This window comes from Polyodon spathula, chromosome 3, assembly GCF_017654505.1.
Source record: "Polyodon spathula isolate WHYD16114869_AA chromosome 3, ASM1765450v1, whole genome shotgun sequence".
Classification (NCBI taxonomy): Eukaryota; Metazoa; Chordata; class Actinopteri; order Acipenseriformes; family Polyodontidae; genus Polyodon; species Polyodon spathula.
The window spans coordinates 10,482,475-10,507,044 of NC_054536.1; the positions used below are offsets into that span (position 1 = coordinate 10,482,475).

General features: G+C 36.6%; 1 protein-coding gene across 1 annotated transcript; it reads right to left on the bottom strand.

Annotated features, from left to right (window-relative positions):
- Window positions 1-15,274: 15,274 nt before the first annotated feature.
- On the bottom strand, window positions 15,275-21,624 carry LOC121312711 (transcription factor E2F5-like). Its single transcript, XM_041244411.1, has 9 exons — window positions 21,291-21,624; window positions 19,263-19,372; window positions 18,944-19,105; window positions 18,553-18,596; window positions 18,176-18,240; window positions 17,540-17,801; window positions 16,384-16,584; window positions 16,168-16,212; window positions 15,275-15,667 (listed from the first exon to the last, which is right to left on the bottom strand). Exons 1-9 carry the CDS (start codon window positions 21,429-21,431, stop codon window positions 15,558-15,560), a joined length of 1,140 nt encoding a protein of 379 aa, XP_041100345.1. The 5' UTR covers window positions 21,432-21,624; the 3' UTR covers window positions 15,275-15,557.
- Window positions 21,625-24,570: the final 2,946 nt, after the last annotated feature.

Sequence of the window (24,570 nt, forward strand, 5' to 3'; positions counted from 1 at the left end):
CATTTATCCCACATGAATTATTAAAGGTCTTTCCACATTATAGCACAAATATGAAAGTATGTTTGTATTTTGGAATCCTCTGCCATTCTCAGAGTTCTGTCAAATTTATTTTTTGGTTCTGCTGTCATAGTAACAATCACAACTTCCTATTGCTATTGTCTGTGCCTGTTTGATGCTGACAGTGGGGCCATTACCCAGCAAAAAACAGACCAAAGCAAGCCACTTTTAGGACGGCTGGACCGAGGACGGCTGGGTTTACACACAAAAAAAAGACCTAAGAAGTCTCAGAGAATTCACTGTAGATACAGAAAGTAAATTAACATTGTTTTTGTTTTTCTTGGACCAGAAGCTCTTGAATCAGTGACACACCAACATGGATAACTGACAAATTTTACTTTTCCAAAAAAGACTTAAGGACTTTCCATTCTATTCAAGCTATCCTCAGCACTGTTTGTAGAGTTTAAACTGTTACTGTGATTTGTTTTAAAATGGTGGATATTTATATGGTACTTTCCTGTAGTAATTTACAGCGCAGTCCGACACATTTATTCTTCTTTGTGTGGTTGTTCAGAGACGGCATGCAGCACACCTTCATGTCAGTCCACTCAAATCAAGCTTACTGCTTTCACACAATACCTTTTAACTCCCAAACTCGTAATTCGGTAATCTCTTCTGGAATGTGAAGTCACTTACTCTCAACAAAACATGTGCAGAGGTGGTGTGAAGACAAACAGAAGCAAGTTTATTCCACGAATAATAAATGAAAATATGAGGCTTTAAGCCAGAATGGGAGGAAGAGTTTGCGTTCACAGAAAACAGTGGCAAGCCTGTTTCTCATCTGCAACAAATCGCTTACACACTGTAGTTTATGCAAGACGAGCAACCTCAAACATCATTATGAAACAAATCACAACACATTTTCATCAGAATATCCTCCTGGATCAGATTTCAGGACAAACAAGATAAGCTCTTTAAAAGCACATCTCCTCAGTCAGCAGATGCTCTTTTGGGTTTCAGTAAAGAAGCTGATGTAACGACTCAAGCCAGTTTTGTATGGCATGGATAGGGCTCTTCGTTTTCGGTTTTTAGTTTTTGTCATGTAATGTCCTTGTGGGAGGGTAGTGGGTGGAGCTTTTGGGAAGGACCAGAAATGACAGCACACAGGAGCCGGAAATGGAGTTTAGTCCTTAGAGCCCTGTACCATCAATGGTATCAGGGCAGGGTTTTATTTTACAAAAATAATAAAAATAGAACAGTCCAGTACTGCAAGAAATAAACAAGAAAACCACCTGGAATACCAGCAATGGTAAACTCAGGTTTGAAATAAAAAGAGTAAACAAAAAATGTCACGGTTATAAAATAAATAACAACAAAGGAAGCACTGGGTTTCTTTGTGGTACTGCGGTGGGTTTCCTCTCACCGCTTCTTAGCTCCCTTCCACAGATTAATGTCCAGTCCTAGGTTCCTCACTCCGGTAATCCAACACATCCAGCAATCCTGTTGAAGGATCATTGATAAGGTTGTGAATCTGAAGGAAAATGAAGACCAAAGAGCATTCTACAGAAGTTAGAGATAAAGTAATACAAATGCATAGATTAGGGAAAGGGTACAAAATAATATCCAAGTGTTTAGCTATCCCAGTGAGCACAGTTGAATCAATAATCAGGAAGTGGAAGCTGCATCACACCACCCAGGCACTGCCAAGAAAAGGCCGTCCCTCAAAACTCAGCGCTCAAACAAGAAGGAAACTTGTGAGAGAAGCCACAGAGAGACCAACTATCACTTTGAAGGAGCTACAGAGTTCAGTGGCTGGGAGTGGAGTAATGGTGTACCAGTCAACCATATCAAGAGCTCTGCATAACACTGGCCTGTATGGGAGGGTGGCAAGAAAGAAGCAGTTACTCAAAAAGTACCATCTGAAAGCACGTCTGGAGTTTGCCAGAAAGCATAAGAGTGACCCAGCTGCGATGTGGGAAAAGGTTTTCTGGTCAAATGAGACCAAGATAGAGCTTTTTGGCCAAAACTCAAAGCGCTATCTGTGGCGCAAACCTAACACTGCCCATGCCTCAAGACACACCATCCCTACAGTGAAGTATGGTGGTGGCAGCATCATGCTGTGGGGATGCTTCTCATCAGCAGGGACTGGGCATCTTGTTGCAATTGAAGGAAGAATGGATGGAGCAAAATACAGGAAAATACTGCAAGAGAATCTGCTTCAGTCCACTAAAAAACTGAAGCTTGGGAGGAAATTCACCTTTCAGCAGGACAATGATCCCAAGCACAAGGCCAAAGCAACATTGGAGTGGCTCAAGAACAAAAAGGTGAATGTCCTACAGTGGCCCAGTCAAAGTCCTGATCTCAATCCCATTGAGAATCTGTGGCACTATTTGAAAACTGCGGTCCACAAGAGTCGTCCAACCAACCTGAACAACCTGGAGCAAATCTGCCAAGAAGAATGGGCCAAAATCACTCCGACACTGTGTGCAAAGCTGGTACATACTTACCACAAAATACTTAAAGCTGTTATTGCAGCGAAAGGTGGCTCTACCAAATATTAATGTGTGGGGGTTGAATACTTATGCAAGCAAGATATTTCAGTTTTATATTTTTCTTAAAAATATTTCCCAACATAAAACCAATGTCACCTTACAACAATTGATTTTGAGTTTCAGCGTTTTAAACTAAAATATCGAACAGAACGAAAAGAGATCCATGAAGTTCGCTATCCCAAGAATTTGGCGGGAACCCACTGACCACTCTACTGCTACTTCTGCATGGTGCACCCTTCCAAACGTCAGACTGGCAAGAATGCACCTGCTATCACGTATCCGGACCTTCCTTCATCCATCGCCCCAGTGCCACACTGCCATGAGCTCCCCGTACCCACTCCTCCGGAGCGAGAGCAGCCATCTTTAGAAGACAGCAGCAAGCCAGAGAGCGAGGAAGACGTTGTAGATCCAGATGACAATTTCAGAGGTGGAGCTGAGGAGAGAAACCCATACTACCCCAACCAAAAAGACCTCAACGACTTGATTAGAGATCTTGGTCTCACCAAGTCCAATGCCGAGCTTTTGACGTCTAGGCTCAAGCAGTGGAACTTGTTGGATGAAAGTGTGCAAGTCGCAGATCAGAGGAAGCGTCTCCAACCTTTTTCCAGCTTCTTCACCTGTTGAGATGGGCTCTGCTTCTGCCACAATGTGACCAGTCTGTTCGAGGCAATCGAAATCGCCTGTAACCAGAATGTGTTGCGCCTCTTCATTGACAGCTCATCCAGGAGCCTCAAAGTCATGCTGCTCCATAATGGTAATTATGTAATTATGTAAATTGTGTTACATAGTGTTATGCAATGAATAAAGCTAGTTCCCAGTTTCTCTTGAGTTTTAATAGTGACTATTTTGAAGGCAAGCTAATCTGGTTAAACAATTGCTGAGCAGTAGTCAATGTGACACAGTATGAACAGACTATGGTTTCTGTTCCTTAGGCAAAACTGTTACAGACATGTGAAAAGCATCTGTAACGTTTCGTTTAAACTATTTGACCCTTCAAAAAGCAATAAAACATATCTCCTGTGGGAAATGTCAGTAGGCCAACATATTAGTGCCATTTTGACTACATTAATGTATGGAATTTAATGTGTAATTTATTTATTTATAATTTTTTTAAAATATTTTTATGTGGATATAATATTGTTTAGATTGTGACAATATCGTTCACGGGGGTGGGTATAAACATATTGTTTTGGCTGTACTGTTCACTACTCTCAGACATTAAGAAAACAGCAGGTACCTTACGTTTTGTTGATGCAGCCAACACTTTCCCACAATAAAGCATGTTTACTTTAATAACTAAGATTAACAGGGGTTCTTTTTAACAATGTATTATTTAATGGAATCAATACATTTGATGCTGATATTCATTGGGATATATTACAAAATACACAGATATATAGCACAATATAATGCAATGTGTTTTAGATAAAAATGAAAAATATAATGTGTGTGTTTGTGTGCAGCAAAACAATTAAATCAATTTCATTTTACTGTGCCTGGATGAGTGATGAAAAACAAAGTGGGGGAAATAAATTCCTGCCAAGGAATTAAATGTACCCAGATACACTCTTTGAAATAAATTTAGTAATTTATGCAATTGTTTCTTTTTAGTACAACAGCCAGTACTGGTGTGTGTTGTGTGTGTATGACATGACAACATGTGCTGAAAACTAGCTATGAAATAAACAGAATTAGTGCCCTCTTGGCTTGTCCAAATTCTCTGCATTCCAGGTCAATACGTAATTACCACATGGCCATTTGTTTCATTGTTCTACGGTTACCCCTCAGAATAATGTAAACACCCTGGCAAGTTGCTTAAACAGTACTGACACCACACTGACAAGGTTATTGCAGATGTTTGCATATGATTAAGCTATTTTTGCTCCATGACATAGGAACTCTGGATTACTAAGGATTATAGTGTTTAAATTCTGGTAGATTTAAACTGAAATCGCTGTGATTGTGTTAATCTGTTAGCACAGATGTTTTATAGTCAAACACTTCAGTAGTATATTGAGCATACAGCAAAAACGCAACCACTGTGTTTTGAGTGAAAACACAACAGGTAGTAAATCACGTAATAGTATTAGTTTTGTCACAGTGTGGTATTTGCTGTCACCATGTGGGCAAGAATTGTAATAACAGTTAAAATGTTAATTAGAATGCCTGTGAATCAGCTTTGAAGACTGTATTTTAACAACTCAGTAAATATTCAGTACTGGGGAAAAAAAAAAAAAAAAAAACAGTACTTTCTACTGTTTTTTTGGAATATTAAGCACTCCCACAAATGCAGATTATATAAGTGATAGCAGTAGAATTACTTAATTAAAATACAATTGATAGAATAGATATGTGCCAAGATCTTTTCAACCTGAAAGGAGCCATCCTCCTTATGATATGGGCAAGGGCGTAGGTTTGGTCTGAACATTGGTGGGGACACAATATTTTAGTCGCGGTTGCTCGGGGGGTCCAGGGGCGTGCCCCCCTGGGAAGAAATTTTTTAGGAGATAGCTGTTAAATGGTCACTTCTGGTGGCTTGAAATGAATGCTGGACATGAATCGAGGACAATTTTACTGACATGAAGTTGGCTGGTATACACTCAAAACACATACACACTCACTGCCACTCTCACTGTCACTGTCGCTGTCTATATCCTTCCTAGCATGCAACCCTATTGCTCTGCCTACCTGTCCTGTGTTTGTGCTGCTGCTCGTACCTGGTTCATTCACCCAATAAAATAATAAATTGATGCATGCCATATAAACAGAAAATATATGGCTATGCTAACTTTATTTGCTGAGTATTATTATACAGCTTTAGCCTACTATCATATCACAATGTGCCTCAAACATTAACATATCTCAAAACTGAGTCTAAGACTTTCACTGTTATAATCACTAAGCCATTACAGACCTCACCTGCGACCCTGTTGCTCCACCTGCCTCTGTACTGCTTTTACCAGGTTGCACTGCTTCATTCGCCTGATAAAATGATAAACTGATGCATGCTGTTTAGAGAAAGTATGACTGCTAATTTCAATAGTAAATTATTTTTAAATTTGCTATGAGAATCATTATCAATTGTGTTTATTACTTTAACGACATCTTCCATCCTACTTACACTAAAAAACGTCCTTATGTCCATCTTTCTTTTTTTGGCTGCCATTCTGCTTTAGTCACCTAAAGCCAAATTGAAGTGATTAGCTAATCTTGAAAAAAAAAAGGTCGCGCACACGCTTTATGATTTATCTGTGAAACAAGCTAGCAAGCCACCAAAGACGTGGGGTTAGCAGCTATCAATGGGTCATTAACGTAATAAACCTATCGACCTACCCATTAGGTGGGCCGGTAGGTTTATTCACTCAAACTATGCTGCTGACGACCTGACAATATCTTCAGCCCAGACACCTGGCTTTCATTCAGTCAGTGGCTCACACTCATATCAAACTGACCGGCAAGCGGCAACTTCAGATGAGCGTTTTTCCAGAGTCCAGCCTAACGAGCGGTTCTCAACCTTTTTTTACTCACGCCCCACTGAAATTTATTTTTTTATATATATATATATATATATATATATATATATATATTGATATATATATATATATATATATATTATATATATATATATATATTTTTATATAATGATATATATTATATACTAATAAGCATCGGATAAACATATACTTATCTTTAGCCTAATTTTCCCCTGTATATATGTTCAATTTTCCGCTCTTTACAAACTTCAAGCAATAGAAGTTTTAGTTCATAAGGGCGGAATCTGGGGATCGATTGAATACGTGATAACCGCATTACACCAATGTGAAATCCCAGATAAATCTGTTCGTGTTCGCTTTTTACAAACATCAAGCAAGGAGTAAGTTAGTTACAAAGGGAGGAAGGAGGAGGATAGAAATAATATGACAACGCATTAACCAACAAACACAAACTAAATATCGAATTAAACTGATTATATTTAATCATAATTTTTTAAGTAAATGTGAAAATTGTGGCACAATATACACCGTTTAAGAACATAAGAAGAACATAAGAAAAGTTTACAAACGAGAGGAGGCCATTCGGCCCATCTTGCTCGTTCGGTTGTTAGTAGCTTATTGATCCCAAAATCTCATCAAGCAGCTTCTTGAAGGATCCCAGGGTGTCAGCTTCAACAACATTACTGGGGAGTTGATTCCAGACCCTCACAATTCTCTGTGTAAAAAAAGTGTCTCCTATTTTCTGTTCTGAATGCCCCTTTTTCTAAACTCCATTTGTGACCCCTGGTCCTTGTTTCTTTTTTCAGGCTGAAAAAGTCCTTTGCGTCGACACTGTCAATACCTTTTAGAATTTTGAATGCTTGAATTAGGTCGCCACGTAGTCTTCTTTGTTCAAGACTGAACAGATTCAATTCTTTTAGCCTGTCTGCATACGACATGCCTTTTAAGCCCGGAATAATTCTGGTCGCTCTTCTTTGCACTCTTTCTAGAGCAGCAATATCTTTTTTTATAGCGAGGTGACCAGAACTGCACACAATATTCAAGATGAGGTCTTACTAGTGCATTGTACAGTTTTAACATTACTTCCCTTGATTTAAATTCAACACTTTTCACAATGTATCCGAGTATCTTATTAGCCTTTTTTACAGCTTCCCCACATTGCCTAGATGAAGACATTTCTGAGTCAACAAAAACTCCTAGGTCTTTTTCATAGATTCCTTCTCCAATTTCAATATCTCCCATATGATATTTATAATGTACATTTTTATTTCCTGCGTGCAGTACCTTACACTTTTCTCTATTAAATGTCATTTGCCATGTATCTGCCCAGTTCTGAATCTGTCTAGATCATTTTGAATGACCTTTGCTGCTGCAACAGTGTTTGCCACTCCTCCTACTTTTGTGTCGTCTGCAAATTTAACAAGTTTGCTTACTATACCAGAATCTAAATCATTAATGTAGATTAGGAATAGCAGAGGACCTAATACTGATCCCTGTGGTACACCACTGGTTACCACACTCCATTCTGAGGTTTTCCTCTAATCAGTACTTTCTGTTTTCTACATGTTAACCACTCCCTAATCCTTGAATGTACATTTCAGGAAAATTTCCTTGAATCCCAACTGCGTTCAGTTTGACCATGTCTGAACTCACTCCCTAATCCATGAATTGTTTTCCTTGAATCCCTACTTTTGTGCGGGACTTTGTCAAAAGCTTTCTGGAAATCTAAATAAACCATGTCATATGCTTTGCAATTATCCATTATCGATGTTGCATCCTCAAAAAAATCAAGCAAGTTAGTTAGGCACGATCTCCCTTTCCTAAAACCATGTTGACTGTCTCCCAGTACCCTGTTACCATATAGGTAATTTTCCATTTTGGATCTTATTATAGTTTCCATAAGTTTGCATATAATAGAAGTCAGGCTTACTGGTCTGTAGTTACCTGGTTCAGTTTTGTTTCCCTTTTTGTGGATCGGTATTACGTTTGCAATTTTCCATATGACAACGCATTAACCAACAAACACAAACTAAATATCGAATTAAACTGATTATATTTTGAGTACTCTGGGAGGATCTCATTTTTTTAGTAAATGTGAAAATTGTGGCACAATATACACCGTTTAAGAATGACTAGAATTATTTTATTTTAAACCGGGAGAATTACCTTTCATTCCCGAGTCCTTGTGCACTTTCCCGCCTCAATAAAACAACACAGACGCTGCTTGGTCCCTGACGTCAGCCGCGCACTGAGTCCGTGTTACAGTGGTGCATTATGGTATTTGTAGTTTTCTTGTTTGCTGATTGCACCCCCCAAAAACCCCACTAAACACCTATAAATCTAAGGGTGCCATTCTTTTTAAAGCTACAGGTATCTATTTTTCTTTCTTTAATAACTCGCTGTACTCAAAGGACGAAATAGGGAGTATCGTTTGGCACGTCACTGTTATTATTACTAGAACGTTATTATTCAAGCGTTCACCGCTCCCCCAGGAAGGTTTCAAACGCCTCCCCCAATGTGAGAATTTAGGGCTTTTTTTTGGAGACGGAAGGAGCAACGAGTGGATCTTGAGAGAGTTAAACCTTTGTGGAGCGGATAAAATGACTTGACGAAAGACGTTTAAGATTTATCAAAATTGTTGGTAGGGACAATTCAACGGTCCCTTGACATTGGTAGGGTCATGTCGATACCGTCCCTAGCTAAATCTACGCCGGTACTCGAAGTTACAGGACTAAGTAAAAAATCAAACAATACAATTCAGTTTGTGTTTTTCTTGGTAAAAAAGAATAAGGAGCGTGCCATCAATAATATAGACATCATTTTAAAACACACCTTGAGAAAAGAAAAACAAGTAAAAACTTTTCAGCAATTTTCTTTTTGGAGATCCATAATTTCACAAGTGAACAACCATCTCCCTAACCAAAGATTACAACCTATTTTTACTATGACTAACCTATAATGTCATTTTTTGCTTGGATCATATCCACATTGCACAGTAAAAACCAAAATTCTCAGATAAAGAAATCAATAACACAAAAGGGCTTCTGACAGAGGAGCAGAAAAGTTGTATTCAGTTTGATTTTGAGCAGTCGTCAATTGCTATACACCATTGGAAGGCTCACTTGCTGCCTGTAGTCAATCAGGAGTTTGCAAAACAAGTTGTGCTAGAGCAGCTTAACCATTCTGTTCTGTGCCTTGTCCATGTGTTCAACAACTGCAAGCAAGACTGGTTCTACGTTGCCTCTGTTCTAGAGCATGTGCTGTCAAATATCAAGGCTGAGAATCCCTCAATATCTACAACATTCTTACGGTCAGACAATGCTGGCTGTCATCACAGTGCTTCATTACTGTTATCCTTGCCATCTATGGGTGAAAGGACGGGCATATCCATTTAATGTTATGATTTCTCAGACCCTCAAGCTGGAAAGGACATTTGTGACAGAAAGATTGCATCCATGAAAATGCACATTAGACGTATGTGAATGAGAAATGGACATGAAAGAAGCCCTAGAATCGCACAGTGGTATTAAAGGCTGCAGAATAGCTGTTGTGGAGGTGATGGCAGGCAAAGTGCATAGAAAGCAGAGGTTCGAGGGAATCAGGGCATTGAATAGCTTACTGTTTGAAGTAGAAGGTGTGAGGGCATGGAAAGGCTACAACATTGGCAAAGGGGGGTTATTCCTCTACCAGAGATTCCCACGGATGTCACAGGAGGCCACATCGCTAACTGTATGTGAACCGTTTGGTCCTTCCCATTCTTTTCAAGGACAAATGTCATCCAAAAGACTGGGTACAAAAACAATATTTCAGTGTCCTGAAACTGGGTGTGTGTCAGGCTTTGCAATAAGTGAAGAGCAGGAAGAGCACATGGATGTTGGACAACATTGTCGAGAAACAGAGAGGGAGTCCACTTATGATAAAATTTTAAAGAAGTGGGCTCAAGCTATATTCGGAATTTCTCAGTTTGGAGCAGAGAAACTCAGTTTTGTCAATTGGACAATTGTCAGTAGGACAATCCACCGTCCCAAGCAAATCCAAAGAGGAAGACTGGGCTATATGCTTAACTATGAAGGGTCTGAAAATGTCAGAAAATATTAAAAAGTATCTGTTTGACATTTTCAATCATGGGGCCAAAACTGGCCAAAAGGCAGATCCAACACAAGTTTCTAGGGACATGAAACATACCAGAAATGACAAAGGACAACTGCTTTTCAATACAGGAGTGGAGAACAGCCAGCTATTTTTCACAACTAGCTGCTGCACAGAGGCCAGAGGCATTGGGAGAGGACGAGGATTGGCATATGCACAAGGCAGTCTATGACCAAATTGACATTAGTCACCATCTCATGTATGGTCAAACCAATCTCTACCACTTAGCCAAGATAAAAGGTCTAACAACTCTAAAAACAGAAGAGGTTAAAGGTCATTGCAGACCATTATCATCTCCCAATTTCAGGAGCTTAAACAAGAAATACTTACATTCCTTGGGCACTCTTGTTAGCACATGTTCATGTGTGGACTGGATTTGCATACCTCTGTTGTCTGTGGTTGATAAACAGATGGACCACCATTTCTGTTATTTACTAGTTTGTTCAATTTTAAAGATTGATGTTCAAGGGTACAAAGGTTTTATTAATAAAAAATAACAAAACAAACAAAAAAAAAAAAAAACAAGAAGCAAACATTCAACAAATCATGTCATCATAATTCCAGTGACTGTAAATGTTATAGACTCCAGTTTAGTGTGTTGCTACCCATGATGGGTTGAGAATTATTATAATATGAAAAATGTGATGTGGGGTGCCTTTGAGATTATTAAAAAGTCCAGCTTTGGTTATGTTAAGGTGTAATGACATTTGGATACAGAATTACTGTTGTAGCACCCTGGTACGCAGCTATCACAGCATTCTTGAAACCACTATGAAGATTCCAAAGCTGTTAATTTGATATTTCTAAATAAAGGTCGACCACAAGTGATTTTAATTTGAATTGTAAGATATTTACCCACAACACACCCAGTTTTAGCCTTTGAATCAGATATGTGTATTCTTCCCAAAATCAAAGTGACAACAAAGAGCCCCCTGTAAAGCCCTCACTGTATTAACATCTCATGTATGTTAAGGTTTCTATTAAAAGAGGGCACATGCCTTTATTTGAAATTGCCAAGCTTTTTTCTTGGAGTTGTTGTGAGTGAGCACCCAGCCAATACTACCACCATAACGTAATGACCAGGGCTGTAAATGTTCATGGTTGGAGATCTCCTTTGATACTAACATTAAAAGCAGGAGCTGAAGTCATACCACAACAGTAGTATGAAATCAGTCAATTTTAAGACCTGAAAATATATATTTTGGATGGCCACTAGGGGGGCTCCCCGATCTCAGAAACTAGAAACATCTGAAATCTTATGTGCTTAATCATAGCTCCCCATATCAAATATGGAGGGATTTGGCTGACCCCCATGTTCCTGATTTTCCAGATTTTGCCTGGTTCTCTCATGCAATGACACTTAAACACTGTGCTGTTTGTTATTGCGCTTATATGAATGTGTGTATACGTTTATCAAGACTTTGTGTACCAGTTTACACTTAAACATAGTAATATAGAATAATATGAATTTTCATGAAATGTAATATTTATAGTTGTGTATGTAATTGTATATTTATGACTGTACTTTATGTAATAAGACAATATAAACTACATTAATGGCACAGTGCAATAAAAAGCCTACTATTTGGAAGTGACCATTTTGACTTTTCAATATCTTTCTTCAATCAGGTAAAGCTGGCTAAAAACAGATCAAAAGGACAGAAGCAGAAAAATGTCTTTCAAGTAGCCAATAAAAACTCTAAACCAAAAAAAAAATCAAATTGTGCTTTTCAACAATTAAAAAAGTTATTGCAAACTTGGAAGAAATGCATTTAGACATGTCACTATTTTGTGGTAATATTTAAATAAAGCATCTCTTTCACAAAAAGTATTTAATAATAAATCAAAGTATAAGATTACTGGTGTATGTTAATGCTTAAAATATCATGCATACAATCACTGTTGACAGTGTTTCTCCAGTATTGCAAAAATGCAGCAGGCTCTACTTGTTTGTTTCTTTTTTTATTTTGCAACAGGAAAGATCCTCCTTGTTTTAAACAAATCTATTTTGGTGATTTCCCCAAATCTTGCAACTACCTAAATTAATTTATACCATTTTTTCAATGATATCAGCAAAATGTGGTTTAAGACGTCTGGGAATTTAAAGCATGTCACCGTTTTGTCTTTAACCAAATGATCGCTTTTATTCATTTGTTGCATAGTTTTTTTTTTTTTTTTTTTTTGCCAGCAAGTCTTAGGAACTCCTACTGCCATTAACAAAACACACTTTTAATTTAGTTTTACTCTTCACTGGATCACAATTGCAGCTCTAATGTATTTGCCAAATTTGAACAAAAAACAACTGTTTTGGGCTAGTGGACCATTATGAATTCACATGGAGTTCAGCTTGGTCTATTTTCCAAAGCTACAATTTAGGAAGATCTGAAATAGTGTACTTTGAGCCAGACACATACTAAACACACTTTTGAGATTGAAAATAGTGCTGAATAGATTTATTTAATTTTAATTCAAACTTTTATTCAGTCATGAAAGTCTTCTAAAATGTATTTAAGGAACTTTAATTGTGCTATGTTTAAGTATACGGTTGTGTCTGTTGTAGTGGATTGTAATTGTTTGTATGCTCTACTTCTGACTAATGCTACACCTTTAATGTGTCACTCATTAATCATTTTATAATAACTGTTTCAAGGTCCTGTGCAGAGGTGGGAACGCTTAAGGACTAAATCGATGGTTGTCTGAATGATTCTATTGGTGTGTGCTAAAAATCTTCGTGTCCAAGCTATATCGCTGAGCTTTGTAATTATATGAAGCTTGGTTTAATTAGTCGATTTTCATGAAATGAGCATCTGAGATTTTTCGCACATACATAGAAACTTCAGACCCCATCCCACAAAGCTTTTCAGATTGAGGGAAAACATATTAATGAAAAACAGAGGATGTATGAATAAATCAATTGGATTGATTGAATTAGCACACACATGAAGAGGTAACATTTCTTCCTGTGTACTTTTAAACATTCACCATGTACTGTAAACTAATAATTTGTATGCTACTGGTTTGAATACTCTAAATAGACCTCCTGTATAAGGGATTTAAGTAAATGTATCAAATATGTACAAGATCACATATTAGACCACACAAAAAATATACTTGCCATACATTTTATTTTTTATTTTTTTTGTGTTTAAACATGAAAAGCTCCACGAGGAAAATAAACAGAAGTAGCAAATTAGGATTACAGCTTACACTGAATGTTATGATTGCAGCAGTGCTACTTTCTTATTAGATGTTTTGTTTTCTATAATTTTGCTTTGTAAGCTTTCTATAGTGTATTTTGTTGCTTTTTAAAATTAATGTACACCTAATGTAGGCTGGTAACAATAAGTGTTTGTTCTTTATTAAGATAAAAGTTGGCAATAGTGATAAGGTCGGCAACATGAATAAAATATTTACAGAAGTACAAAAGGAAGTCAAAAGCACATCGAAATGCACAGCCCGGGAACCAAGACAGCAACTTCAGGTAAACCCCTACTCCTTTCAGAAAAGAATCCAAAATGTCAAAATAATATGCAACAGAGACATTCCCTTTTTGGCAAAGACCCAGAAAACCACTAACTTTTTTTTTTATTATTATTGAATATAATTTTAAAAAGCAAACTAAATTGAAGCAAAACAAAAAAAAAGTTTTGCTGCTTCAGTATTTAGTCGTCGTTTAAGGGGTCTTCTAAATTTGTCCTGCAGTCTTTTTGAACCCATAGCCTAAAATTGGGTAATTAACTAAATCAAGAGACACATATTTTAGAGCTCAATGAGCCACATGTTTTAACAGCTCTGACCTAGCAGATTATTCTCTCTAGTGGGCAGTAGGACAGAGTGGACGAATTGATAACAGATTTGTTGGTTCAATTACTGTTGATCCTATCTCATTATTTAAGGAGGCCTTTATTTTGACAATCTCAAAAACTGATAAAAACTATTTGTATCACAATGAACATAACCCACATATGCAAGTCTTAAAAACTATTTGTTTGATTCCACATTATAATGAGATTATTCCCCCAGGATTCTGTTTTTGTATCGGGTTATGATTTGGTTAAAGCGCTATTAATAAATAAATTATCAATCACTGAACTCCAATTTATAGAATAGTTTGGTAAAAACACAGATGAAAATGAGAACTGGATCACTGTGATTCCCAAAGATGGTATTGTTAATGTTACTGTACTAAATGGAGAAACGTTCAGAAGTTTTGAAAAATATTTTTCAAACAATAAAGTCGTATTGTGACAGACAGTCAAAGTACTGGACTAGACCCAGTGAATCATAGAATGCCACTAAGTACTGCATTTGAAGTAAATTCTTTAAGATGGTAATCATCCTCAGAAGCCAGAAATACTTCCAGCCAAAACACAAACATAACATTACCAACATCTACAGTGTCTTATAGGGGGCACCAATACATATGCTAGCAGTAACCCCAAGGAGAACTTCCTTCCATGGTATGCCACTTTGTCAGTTTCTTTGATTTGTGACATTTCGTTTTTTCTCTCCCTTCACGGTCAGCACCTGTCGAAATCTTCAACATGGATGCAACTGCCCAGCCCAGCTCAGTTAAAGCAAAACTTAGAGTAATACATTTAGACAAGTGTTGATTCTCAGACACATAGGATGTATTTTACGCACCTTTGTGTCAAACTTTGGTCCAATTAAAAAAAAAAAAAGTGCAAAAAAGAAAGTCAAAGTTGTTTTCAGTATGTACAAAGAAACAAAACAAACTACAAATAAGTCTTTGTAAGCCTTTCCACCAGTCTAGGAAAATTTAAAAAGTGCTGTGACAAAAGTCACCTCACTAAAATGTTATTATATATACACATACACCCACTCACACACACAAAGAAAAAAAAAAACACTCTTTAGGGAATAGCAGTAACAAAAACTACATTCAACAAGAACCTGAAACACTAAAATGTTGTTCCTTGGCAGTAACATTTTTTTTTTGTTCCAATAAAGAACATGCATGCAACTTCATATACAAAATAATTTGAACAAAATATCTATTCATGCTATTCTGGTATAATGCCCATTTAAAAAAAAAAAAAAAAAAAAAAAAAAAAAAAAAAAAAAAAACATTTCTGTACTTTGGAGTGAGCACCACCAAATATGAATATAATGCATCACTGAAAAGTATTTAACTGAAATAATTTCAATATAAATCTGTTAACTAAATGAGATTACTCTTAAATTTCATGTCTGGCAAAAACAAAATACACCATAAACCCATATACATAGCAATTATAACTGAAAAACAAACATCATCCTTACATTAGATTAGTCTAGTATAGTTCAGACTCAAGGTATGATTGCAGGAGGTAGTCATGATCATTCAAACATGTTGCAACATCAACTAATAATTTAGAATTTGTACATCGAAGAGATCACAGACTCCTTCATTGTCATCCAGATTGAAGTTGTAATCAACACCAGGTGTTGGGGACAATCGAAGCAAGGGGAAAACTGTAAAGGAGGAACATGAGGGTTAAACTTCACAGACACAAAATGCATTCATTTTATATAACTACTTTATTTTTTAAGGGGAAAAAAGTTAACTCTTGCTCCCTTTTTAAAAAACAAAACAAAAAAAACAATAACTAAGGTGTTTTTTAAAAAAAAAAAAAAAAAAACAAAAAAAAACCATGAAGCATCAGCACACAAATGTACAGTGAACTTTCTGGTATGCAGACCCTTGAACTACTAGGTCAGTGTGCACATAACATTTACAAACTACTACAAAAAACAGGTATCATCATGATCGTGGCAAGATTAAAGTATCTAACCCATAAAACCCATAAAATGTTTTAGTTAAGGAGTTACTGCAAGTAGACACAAATTTTACAGTAATTTTAGGATAAAAGAAATACTCTACATGAAGATACAGTAGGATAAAACAATCCAATAATATTTTGGATGTTCATATTGTCTTTAAATGTTGGATCCCCCCCTCCCCCAAAACTTACCATCAGAAGACATCAATTCATCCATCAAATCTGCAACAATAGGTCCTAGATTAAGACAAAAGGATACATCAGTGATTTACTTGTCATGCCATGCAACTTTTACAAGCTGAATACACTACACATTTTAAATGAGGAGTTTGAGAATGTTCTGTGTTCACACCCACTCTATTAAAACAACAGACCAACGCTGACAAATTCACCAAATTTTATCCTTACCTTCAGATTCTTCCTTTATCTCATCAGTAGTGTTCAGTTTAAGAATGCTGTTAACATCCAGGGGAAGCAGAGACTGAAAACCGTGGGCATCGTTGATTGAGTGATTATTATTTTCCATTTCAATGCCTGTGCCAGTCAAGAGGTCCGGGTCCTCTGAATATTGAGTAGTTTGAAGAGTACTGGACTGTAATAAGCCGCAGTCTAAAAATAATAATAATAATAATAATAATAATAATAATAATAGGATAAATATTTTATTAAAAAAAAAAAAATGCTAATTTCACACACTTGCGAACTCTAGAAATGTATTATACCTGCTTATTTAAAAATGAACCCCTTAACATTATAAACCACCATGTTCGTGACATTCAAAAATAACCACTGCTTACATCCACAGAATGCACATATAACAATGCAAGTGTGACACACACACACACACAAATACATACAGACTGCATTAGAGATCGTAAGGATATGTACTAGTTCACCCATTTTGTATATAACCTTAGCTACTGAGTGTAGGGTGACTGAAGAAATGCAGGGTAAACCAGAAGGGACCCTCAGTGAATTACATTAGAGGGAGTTACTGCCACATTTAACATTGGTATTTTAACCAAATTGCTAAATACTACATTTAGTAATTAGAACAAATAACAATATTCTTTTTAAAAAAAGCACTGCAGGTGTCATGTAGGCTAGTAACAATGGACATGTGTTTAATCCTCTTCATGCTCATCAGTTGCACTTGACTTAACCACCAAGTCCGCAGCATTTCCTTCCTTCTGAAACTTTCTACAAATCAGATCAGTTACACAACACTGGTGTCCCAAGAGAAAGATAAAACATGCCTAGGAATGCTGTAGCAAGTCTTCACAGCTGCTCTGTTATTCATAACAGAGACAACCACGGCTATCCCTTTAAAAACTTGACAAACATAAGCTGTTGCCTTAGCCTTGAGTACAGTGGTGTGCAAATTTATTAGGATGTCCCTTGCTTCTGTCAATGAAACTGCAATATTGGACAGCTATTTAACAGTTTATAATATTCTTTATTAAAAAAAATGGTAAGGCATCAATGTGGGTGTACATAAGTTTAATTCTGAACTAATGTAAAAGGTGTAAATGTGTGAAATGGATTTGCCTTTAGTAGTACATACCAGACTGCACCTCTGCTACGGATGTCTGTGGTATGTGTGGTTCCAACAAGGAGGCGTGCTCTGGCAGATGCTGAGCTGGAGGTGACTTCTGGGGAGTTGCAGGGGTGGCTGGTGGAGTAGGCATTACCGACAGGTCATCAGGTGGTGGAACTGAGAATACCACCGGCTTCGATGAACTGGACTCTCGGTTCATTAAAAGCACTTGGATAGGTCCAGAGTGGCTTCTTAAATTCACCTGATACTTCTTCTGTCCATTTTGCCCCTTTCAACAGGTAAAAAAAAAAAATCCAGTGAGAGATACCATAAAAATGATAACGTAAGACAAATGTTATTACAGTAAACTACCTGTATACACAACTTTATCCTTTCACTTAACTCTTAAGTCAAAAGATGCTTATACAACACAAGGCCATTTTTGTCAATAGCTAAGTCATGCAGAATGGAAAGTAACATCAGGCATAAATCCTGAAATACAGCATTTGGCTACATACAGGTAAATCCATGCAAATGTCCTCATGGATCCTATAGTGTTACTTCTGAGAATTATTTCTCAGGTCTAAGTTTTGGTGCAAATGCATTCATTAAAAAAAAAAAAAAAAAAAAAAAAAAACCCACAGAAACACAGCCTTTACATACCATTTCGGGTACTGGTACCTCTAACTGTGTACCGGATGGAGCCAGAACTGCCAGGAGAGTATCACCTATGGGAAAACCAATATAGAAAAAGTTCAAACAAAATGCATAAACATTCAAGACAACCTACATCTGTAATTACTTAAACAGCATCAGAGTCTTAGTGGCCATAATTATACAAGGGCAAACCCAAGACCAGGCCTGGTTAACTGGTCAGTTTAATGGAGTATTGATGGGCCCCCTCCCCCACAGACCTCTTAACTTTAACACTGCTGATGTGTAAATAGGATTTTACTACAATCAGTGTATTTTATATTGCAAAATATTTAGAAACCTTCTAACAACTCAAGTTCTTAAAAAGGAAGAAAAAATACACTTACCACTGAAGCAATTGCAAATATCATCATGTGTAACATATGCAAACGTAATAAAAAGTTAAGGAAATATTGTAAAATAAAAAGCAGACATTTTAAATGACATGATGGTGAAATGCAATATTTGGGTTAACCTACTAGAAATAGTTTATTTTAAATGTAGTAATATCAAAATATCTACTATAACTATGGTTGGAGTTGCATCAACAAAATAAATAAAATACATACATGGTTGAATAGTTTGAGCTAATTCATCCTGCAGTAAAGCATTATGAGGGAACAGCTGAATTATGTGGATTCTGGCATTTGGTCTGAGGGGCAACACATTTTTTTGTAGTTTAATCCCCCCATACTGTATATTGCAACAAGACACCTCTTATTTATTTATAAAGGATATCTGCTGTTTGTGGGGTCATCAGACACGTTCTTTATACTTTGTTGAAGCCATATTTTCTGCTGATCCAAATCTTTCTCCTTCATCTCCAACTCTTCAATCTGTGCTTTTAAATGTTCGAGTTGGTCTAAAACTTCTTTGGTATTGCAGCCTACACTCACACCACTGAATAAAAAAAAAAAAAAACATATTTAGAAACTCAGACCTGTTGACATCTTGAAGCAAACACAATATAACAAGAAGCCTGCACACTTTAAAATGAATAAAGGGAGGCAATGGCATACAAGTACCGCTAAACAATCCCTTCAATGCCACTACTTACTTCCATTGAATGCTGTTCTTCGTTTTCTTCTCAATTAAGCCGATTCCCTCAAGCACATTGGTAATGTCATATATTCTTCTTTTCTGTCTGACAGCAAGACTGTCAGCTGCCTGTTAAAAGGATAAGAACTCTCATCACCAGTCTGAATTTAGCAGAGAAAAAAAAAGTGTTGACTTCAATGGTCCTTGAAAATCTGTCTGTTTGCTGTTTGTACATTAAACAATGTTTACAGTATGTGTGGTCTTGAACAACAAATTAGAGCCAACACAAGTGGCAAGCTGAAGTCATTTACAGTTCAGCAGTGAATTACACAGACGACTGTGTACTGTGCAGTGATAATGATGTGTACTTTGCATTAAGAACTCCCAAGATAAAAAGAAGCACCTGTTCAAACATTAATGCATACATGTGGTTAACTGGGCTACAAAACATACCCTACTGTACTGTAATTAACTGAATCAAAACAAAATCTGTTAAGATCATACTATATGAATTTACAGTACAGAGTTTACCTGTTTTTCTTTGGACAATTATTCAGCACCTTTATTTTTTAAAGATTTTGAATAACTACGGTAAAATCTACTAACTGAAGACAAAGATCCCCCCCCCCCCCCAAAAAAAAAAAAAAAAAAATGTTGACCTGCAGCCTTTACTTTGTGGGTGTAAGTTGAAGCCATGAAAAGAAGATAAACAGCAATGCTACAAGCTTGCCAGTAACTGAATAGAACAAATAGCTTCCTCAACACTACTGTGCCAAGAAGCTTTGGCGCGAAAGAGAGGAGGGAGATGGGTCTATGAATAAACACCTTGTGAAAAACTGTTGTTAATAAAAGGTGTTTAGTCTTAGTTTCTGTAAAAAGAAACGCTTACCATTGTTCTTTTTTGTATTGTTATTGGATGGACGTTTCTTTGAGAACAGTTAAAGGGTAAAACAATAACACATTCATAGAGTTGTACATTTTATTACACGTGATGATGGCTTAATGCCAAAAACACAGATTGAAGTCTGGCCATACTGTACTGTATGTTAATTGACTATGCATGCAGTACAAAAAAAAATAATCAACACGTTCAGCAGACACCTGAGGAATGAATGCAAACACCTATGGGCATTTGTGACGCATTAACTTAAATTCAATTAAAATTATAAATTTTAATAACGCAACCATACTTCTAGATATTAATAGATACCTACTAGGCATACATGAATTAGAGAGAAATGTTTTTACACCTTACTAAGTTAGTTAATTACGTGTTTACTCTTCCCTGGGTCATTGAGCTTGGCCAGCAGTAAAAGGCAATGTCAACATAAAAAAAATAAAAATAAAAAATAAATAAAAAAAAAAAAAAAAAAAAAAACGCAGAAATGTGTGTAAACATAGAAGTACATTTAACTATTTATTCAATTTACTGGTCGAAGTTAAAATGCCAGTATCTACGCTGTAGTTGGCTTGTCAAGGAGGTGTGTCCAACATTGCTACAATTGTAATAAGACCAAATTAAACAAAAAGAGAACGGTATTTTATTAGTACAATTTATGTAGGATAACGACATTTAATTATAACTTGAGACATGTAATCACTGACATTTTTAATAATGCAAAAATAAAAGTATTAAGAGAAATGTTGTCATAACCGTACACCTGCCGAGAGATGCTTTGGCCTGCCGTATTGACACGAAGATGAAGGAGTACAGCAGGCCATGGACGACTACGACTGTCCTGGCAGTAGTGTGTGAATGGACTCAGGTGTACCAAAACAATACGCACTAGTTTACTAAGCACGTCCATAAACAGGGCATATTATGATGGTCGGAAAAAAAAAAAAAGTTTAAAACTATCTAGAATCATGTTAAACTACAAATTGTACAGGGAAAAAAAATACTTATGAGAAGTAATTAACTAAACCTTTGAAGTTAAATGTGTTCAGTGAGATGAGAATCACGTTTTCTTTTGTTTGTCTTTGCAATGCAAGACCATACTGACGTTAGCATGGTCTGTTAACTACTGTACAATACATCAAAACTGACCAGTTTAAGATCGAGCACTCCATCCTTTGCCTCTTGCAATAATGTTACAAACTTGGTCGTGAGGAGCCCCAAACTTTTCTCGTGTCGACTCGGGGTACTCGGGGTACAGTTCTGCTGGCTCGAGTTCACCGACTCAGCCATGACCTCCAGGCAGTGTTGTGTCCAAGATCACGCTACACGCGTAAACGCCAAATAAAAACCTGTATCGCAGCGAGACTGTAATCCAAGCGGTTCCAATTTATTTTGTTAGTTGTTTATAACATGCCGATAATATCTCGCACGCTTCACCGTTAAAGAACAGGGTCAGTTTTAAACTGGAGGAACTGACGTCAGCTCAGTGTTCCCCCGGCAACTGGAACAAAAATTACCCGACCCCCCCTTTTTAGTAGGGAAGTGGACAAAATTAAAGATTCGTTTTGCAGCAGAAGTCTGATTTTTCAAGAACATTGTTTTTGGCACACTTCCAGTTTCTAACTTTAATTACATTTTATTAGGACAATGCTTTTATAAGTTTACTCGTGTATTTTGTATTTTTTCGGAGGAGCTGAGGGACTGAATACACAACCCTCGCCATGCGGCTTTGCATTTAGTACCACCACCCTTCGCCACGCCCCCGTTTACGCCCACGCCCCCTATTGTAACTAACTACCCGAGTACAAGGATTTTGCAATGACTGCTCGTGGGGGTGAACATTGAGATTGGTTTTGTGTTTTATTTATTAAAAAAGTTAAGGCTGAGGAACGGGGTGTGTTCTCATGATGTATTAACGATGTTAACTTTTTGATATTGACTTGTCACTGACTTTTTTTATTTGTTTATTGGATAGATTAACGCGCAGTACTGGGATGAAAAACATGTACTTCGACATTTTCTCTGTCCTTTGTTTTTGAAGTAGTTTTAATAAAACCTGCAACGACTTCATATCTGCTAAGACAGAGACGGTTCTGGGAGTCCTGCACTGGTGGTCATTTATTGTGACACCTTGCCAGGGAGGGCTTATTGGAGAACTTGTTGTAAATTCTGCCTTCACGGGAGTGATCTAGTGCATCCTGCAACCAGTTACAATAGATGTAGGTTGTGAACAATGTACATTTAAGACCAGTCTCAGCCCTGCGCCTTGAAGGGCGGATCTAGCCTTGCAGCTTGACTGGTTCACTAAATTCTTGTGATCCCTCCCCACCTCAACACATCTATAACATACTTTGAGGAAATGTTTCTTTCAGTGCAGTATGGAGCACATTTGCAAGTAAACTTAAGTAACATACCAAGAGTAAAACTATAAGAAGTAATACTTGGAGAAATTGTGAAAATAGTTTTTAAAAATGTAGAAGCTTCTGCCGCCCACTTTTCTCTATAAACTGAATCAACTGCTGATGTACAGGTGTTTTAGTTTGTAGCATCACAGACACAAAATCATTGCCAAATATTACAAGAATGAATAATAAACTCTAATTTTTCTTCATATTCTTGTTTCAGTTTTGTAACTACTGAACACCAGATTTTTAAAGGACTTGCGTATAGCCTGTCAACTCTATCTTTTGTAACAATGTAACTTGGTAGAAATTAACAGATGTATATCCATTATAAAAGGTTTATAATGGATATGGTCATACAGAACTAGTGCTGGGACAAATATCCAAATATTGGAACAAATATTTTTTGACATGTATTCGGATACAAAAATCAGATATTCATATTCTCTATAAATGACAAAAATCCTTTCACTTTATTTATGTATCACCTCACCACAAGTTGCGCGATTTTCAAAAATGACAATTGAAAAAGAGCTCCGTGTGATATGTGAGATTAATATATATTTAAAAAACAAACAAAACAAAACAAACAAAAAAAAAAAAAAAAAAACACCCACAGGATCAACACAGCAGCTCCTGAGCTCTATTTAGAAGTTTTAGACAGTAAAATAAATAAACCAGATTATCCTCGCGCACGCATATTGATCTCTGTGAAAGTCCATCGGGGTTCAAAACACTTGCTGCTTTAAAGCAAATCAGAATCTTATGGGACAGAAAAACAGGTAAGCGCATCATTCGAATGCCTCTCTTAAACAGTGCCCAACTTGTTGGAAAGTTGTGTAGTGATTTTAGAGATTTGATTTTTTTTTTTTTTTGTTGCGACATTCTTTTATGTGGAATAAACGAGTGGGTTTTCACAACATAATTTACAAGTTTGTTTTATTTGAAGTGTTTCAAGTTAACTTCAAGTTTTTGTTTGCTGGTTTAGCTACAAAAAGGCTGAAGTAAACCTCATGTTATTACTTTATGGAAACGTGCCTACGTGGTCACTGTTTACTGCGAAGAAATGGCAAGGGCATGTACTATTTATTTTGGGAATAAAATAAACAACATTCAGCTTGAACTATTTGCATGCATTCTTTTGTAGAATTCACTGGGGTAAAATAAGTCCTGCACAAACTCCTGGGATATTTTTATAATTTAACGTGTTACATATTTTAACGTCTTGCTGTAAAGTAAAGGCACACACAGAGTGCACGCCTTGATTTCGGACCAATATAATGGCTTTTATTACTTTTAGAAAATGAAATAATATGTACATTATGAGCGGTTATCCAAACATGAAAATCCCGTGTTCGTCGCAGCACTATACAGTACATACTGGGTGATGTACAGTACTTCAGCCTTTCCTGTAAAACCTATTTTCAACATGGAATCTGCTTCAATTGAAGACGTACTTTCTACCAGGGATTGCTTTTGCTGTTATGGACGTACTCCTGAGGTAACCCAGCCTCCCGATCCCTCTTCATTGCGAATTATATGGTGGTGGTTGTAATAAAGCATTAAATCAAGTGGGGTCTTGACTTTTTCTGTTGTCTAATTGTGCAAGTGACCATTTTACATCTATATTAATCTTGTGTGACCTGCTTATTAACATTTCCGGTTGATAACGAGCTGTGGTGATTAAAATGTCAGGTACCAAAGCAGGATCTACTGCTTATATATTACTGTGGAGCTTGCTTGTACCTCCCCAAAGTCAGTGCACAGGAGCTTCATGAATATACATACCAATACAAATATGATCACTACATGAACCCAGCTTGCTTCTTTAAAACAAAAAAAGTTAACACATTTAACAATTAACACATTTACAAGAGCTGTACATTTTTAAAAATAAATGTATAGTATATTTATATTTCAAAAATGTATTAAAATCTGCAATCTACAACATCTACATTATTAATGTAATAAAGGCAACACTGTTCTGTTACAAATATAGTACATAAGGATACATAATGGAGCTCAGT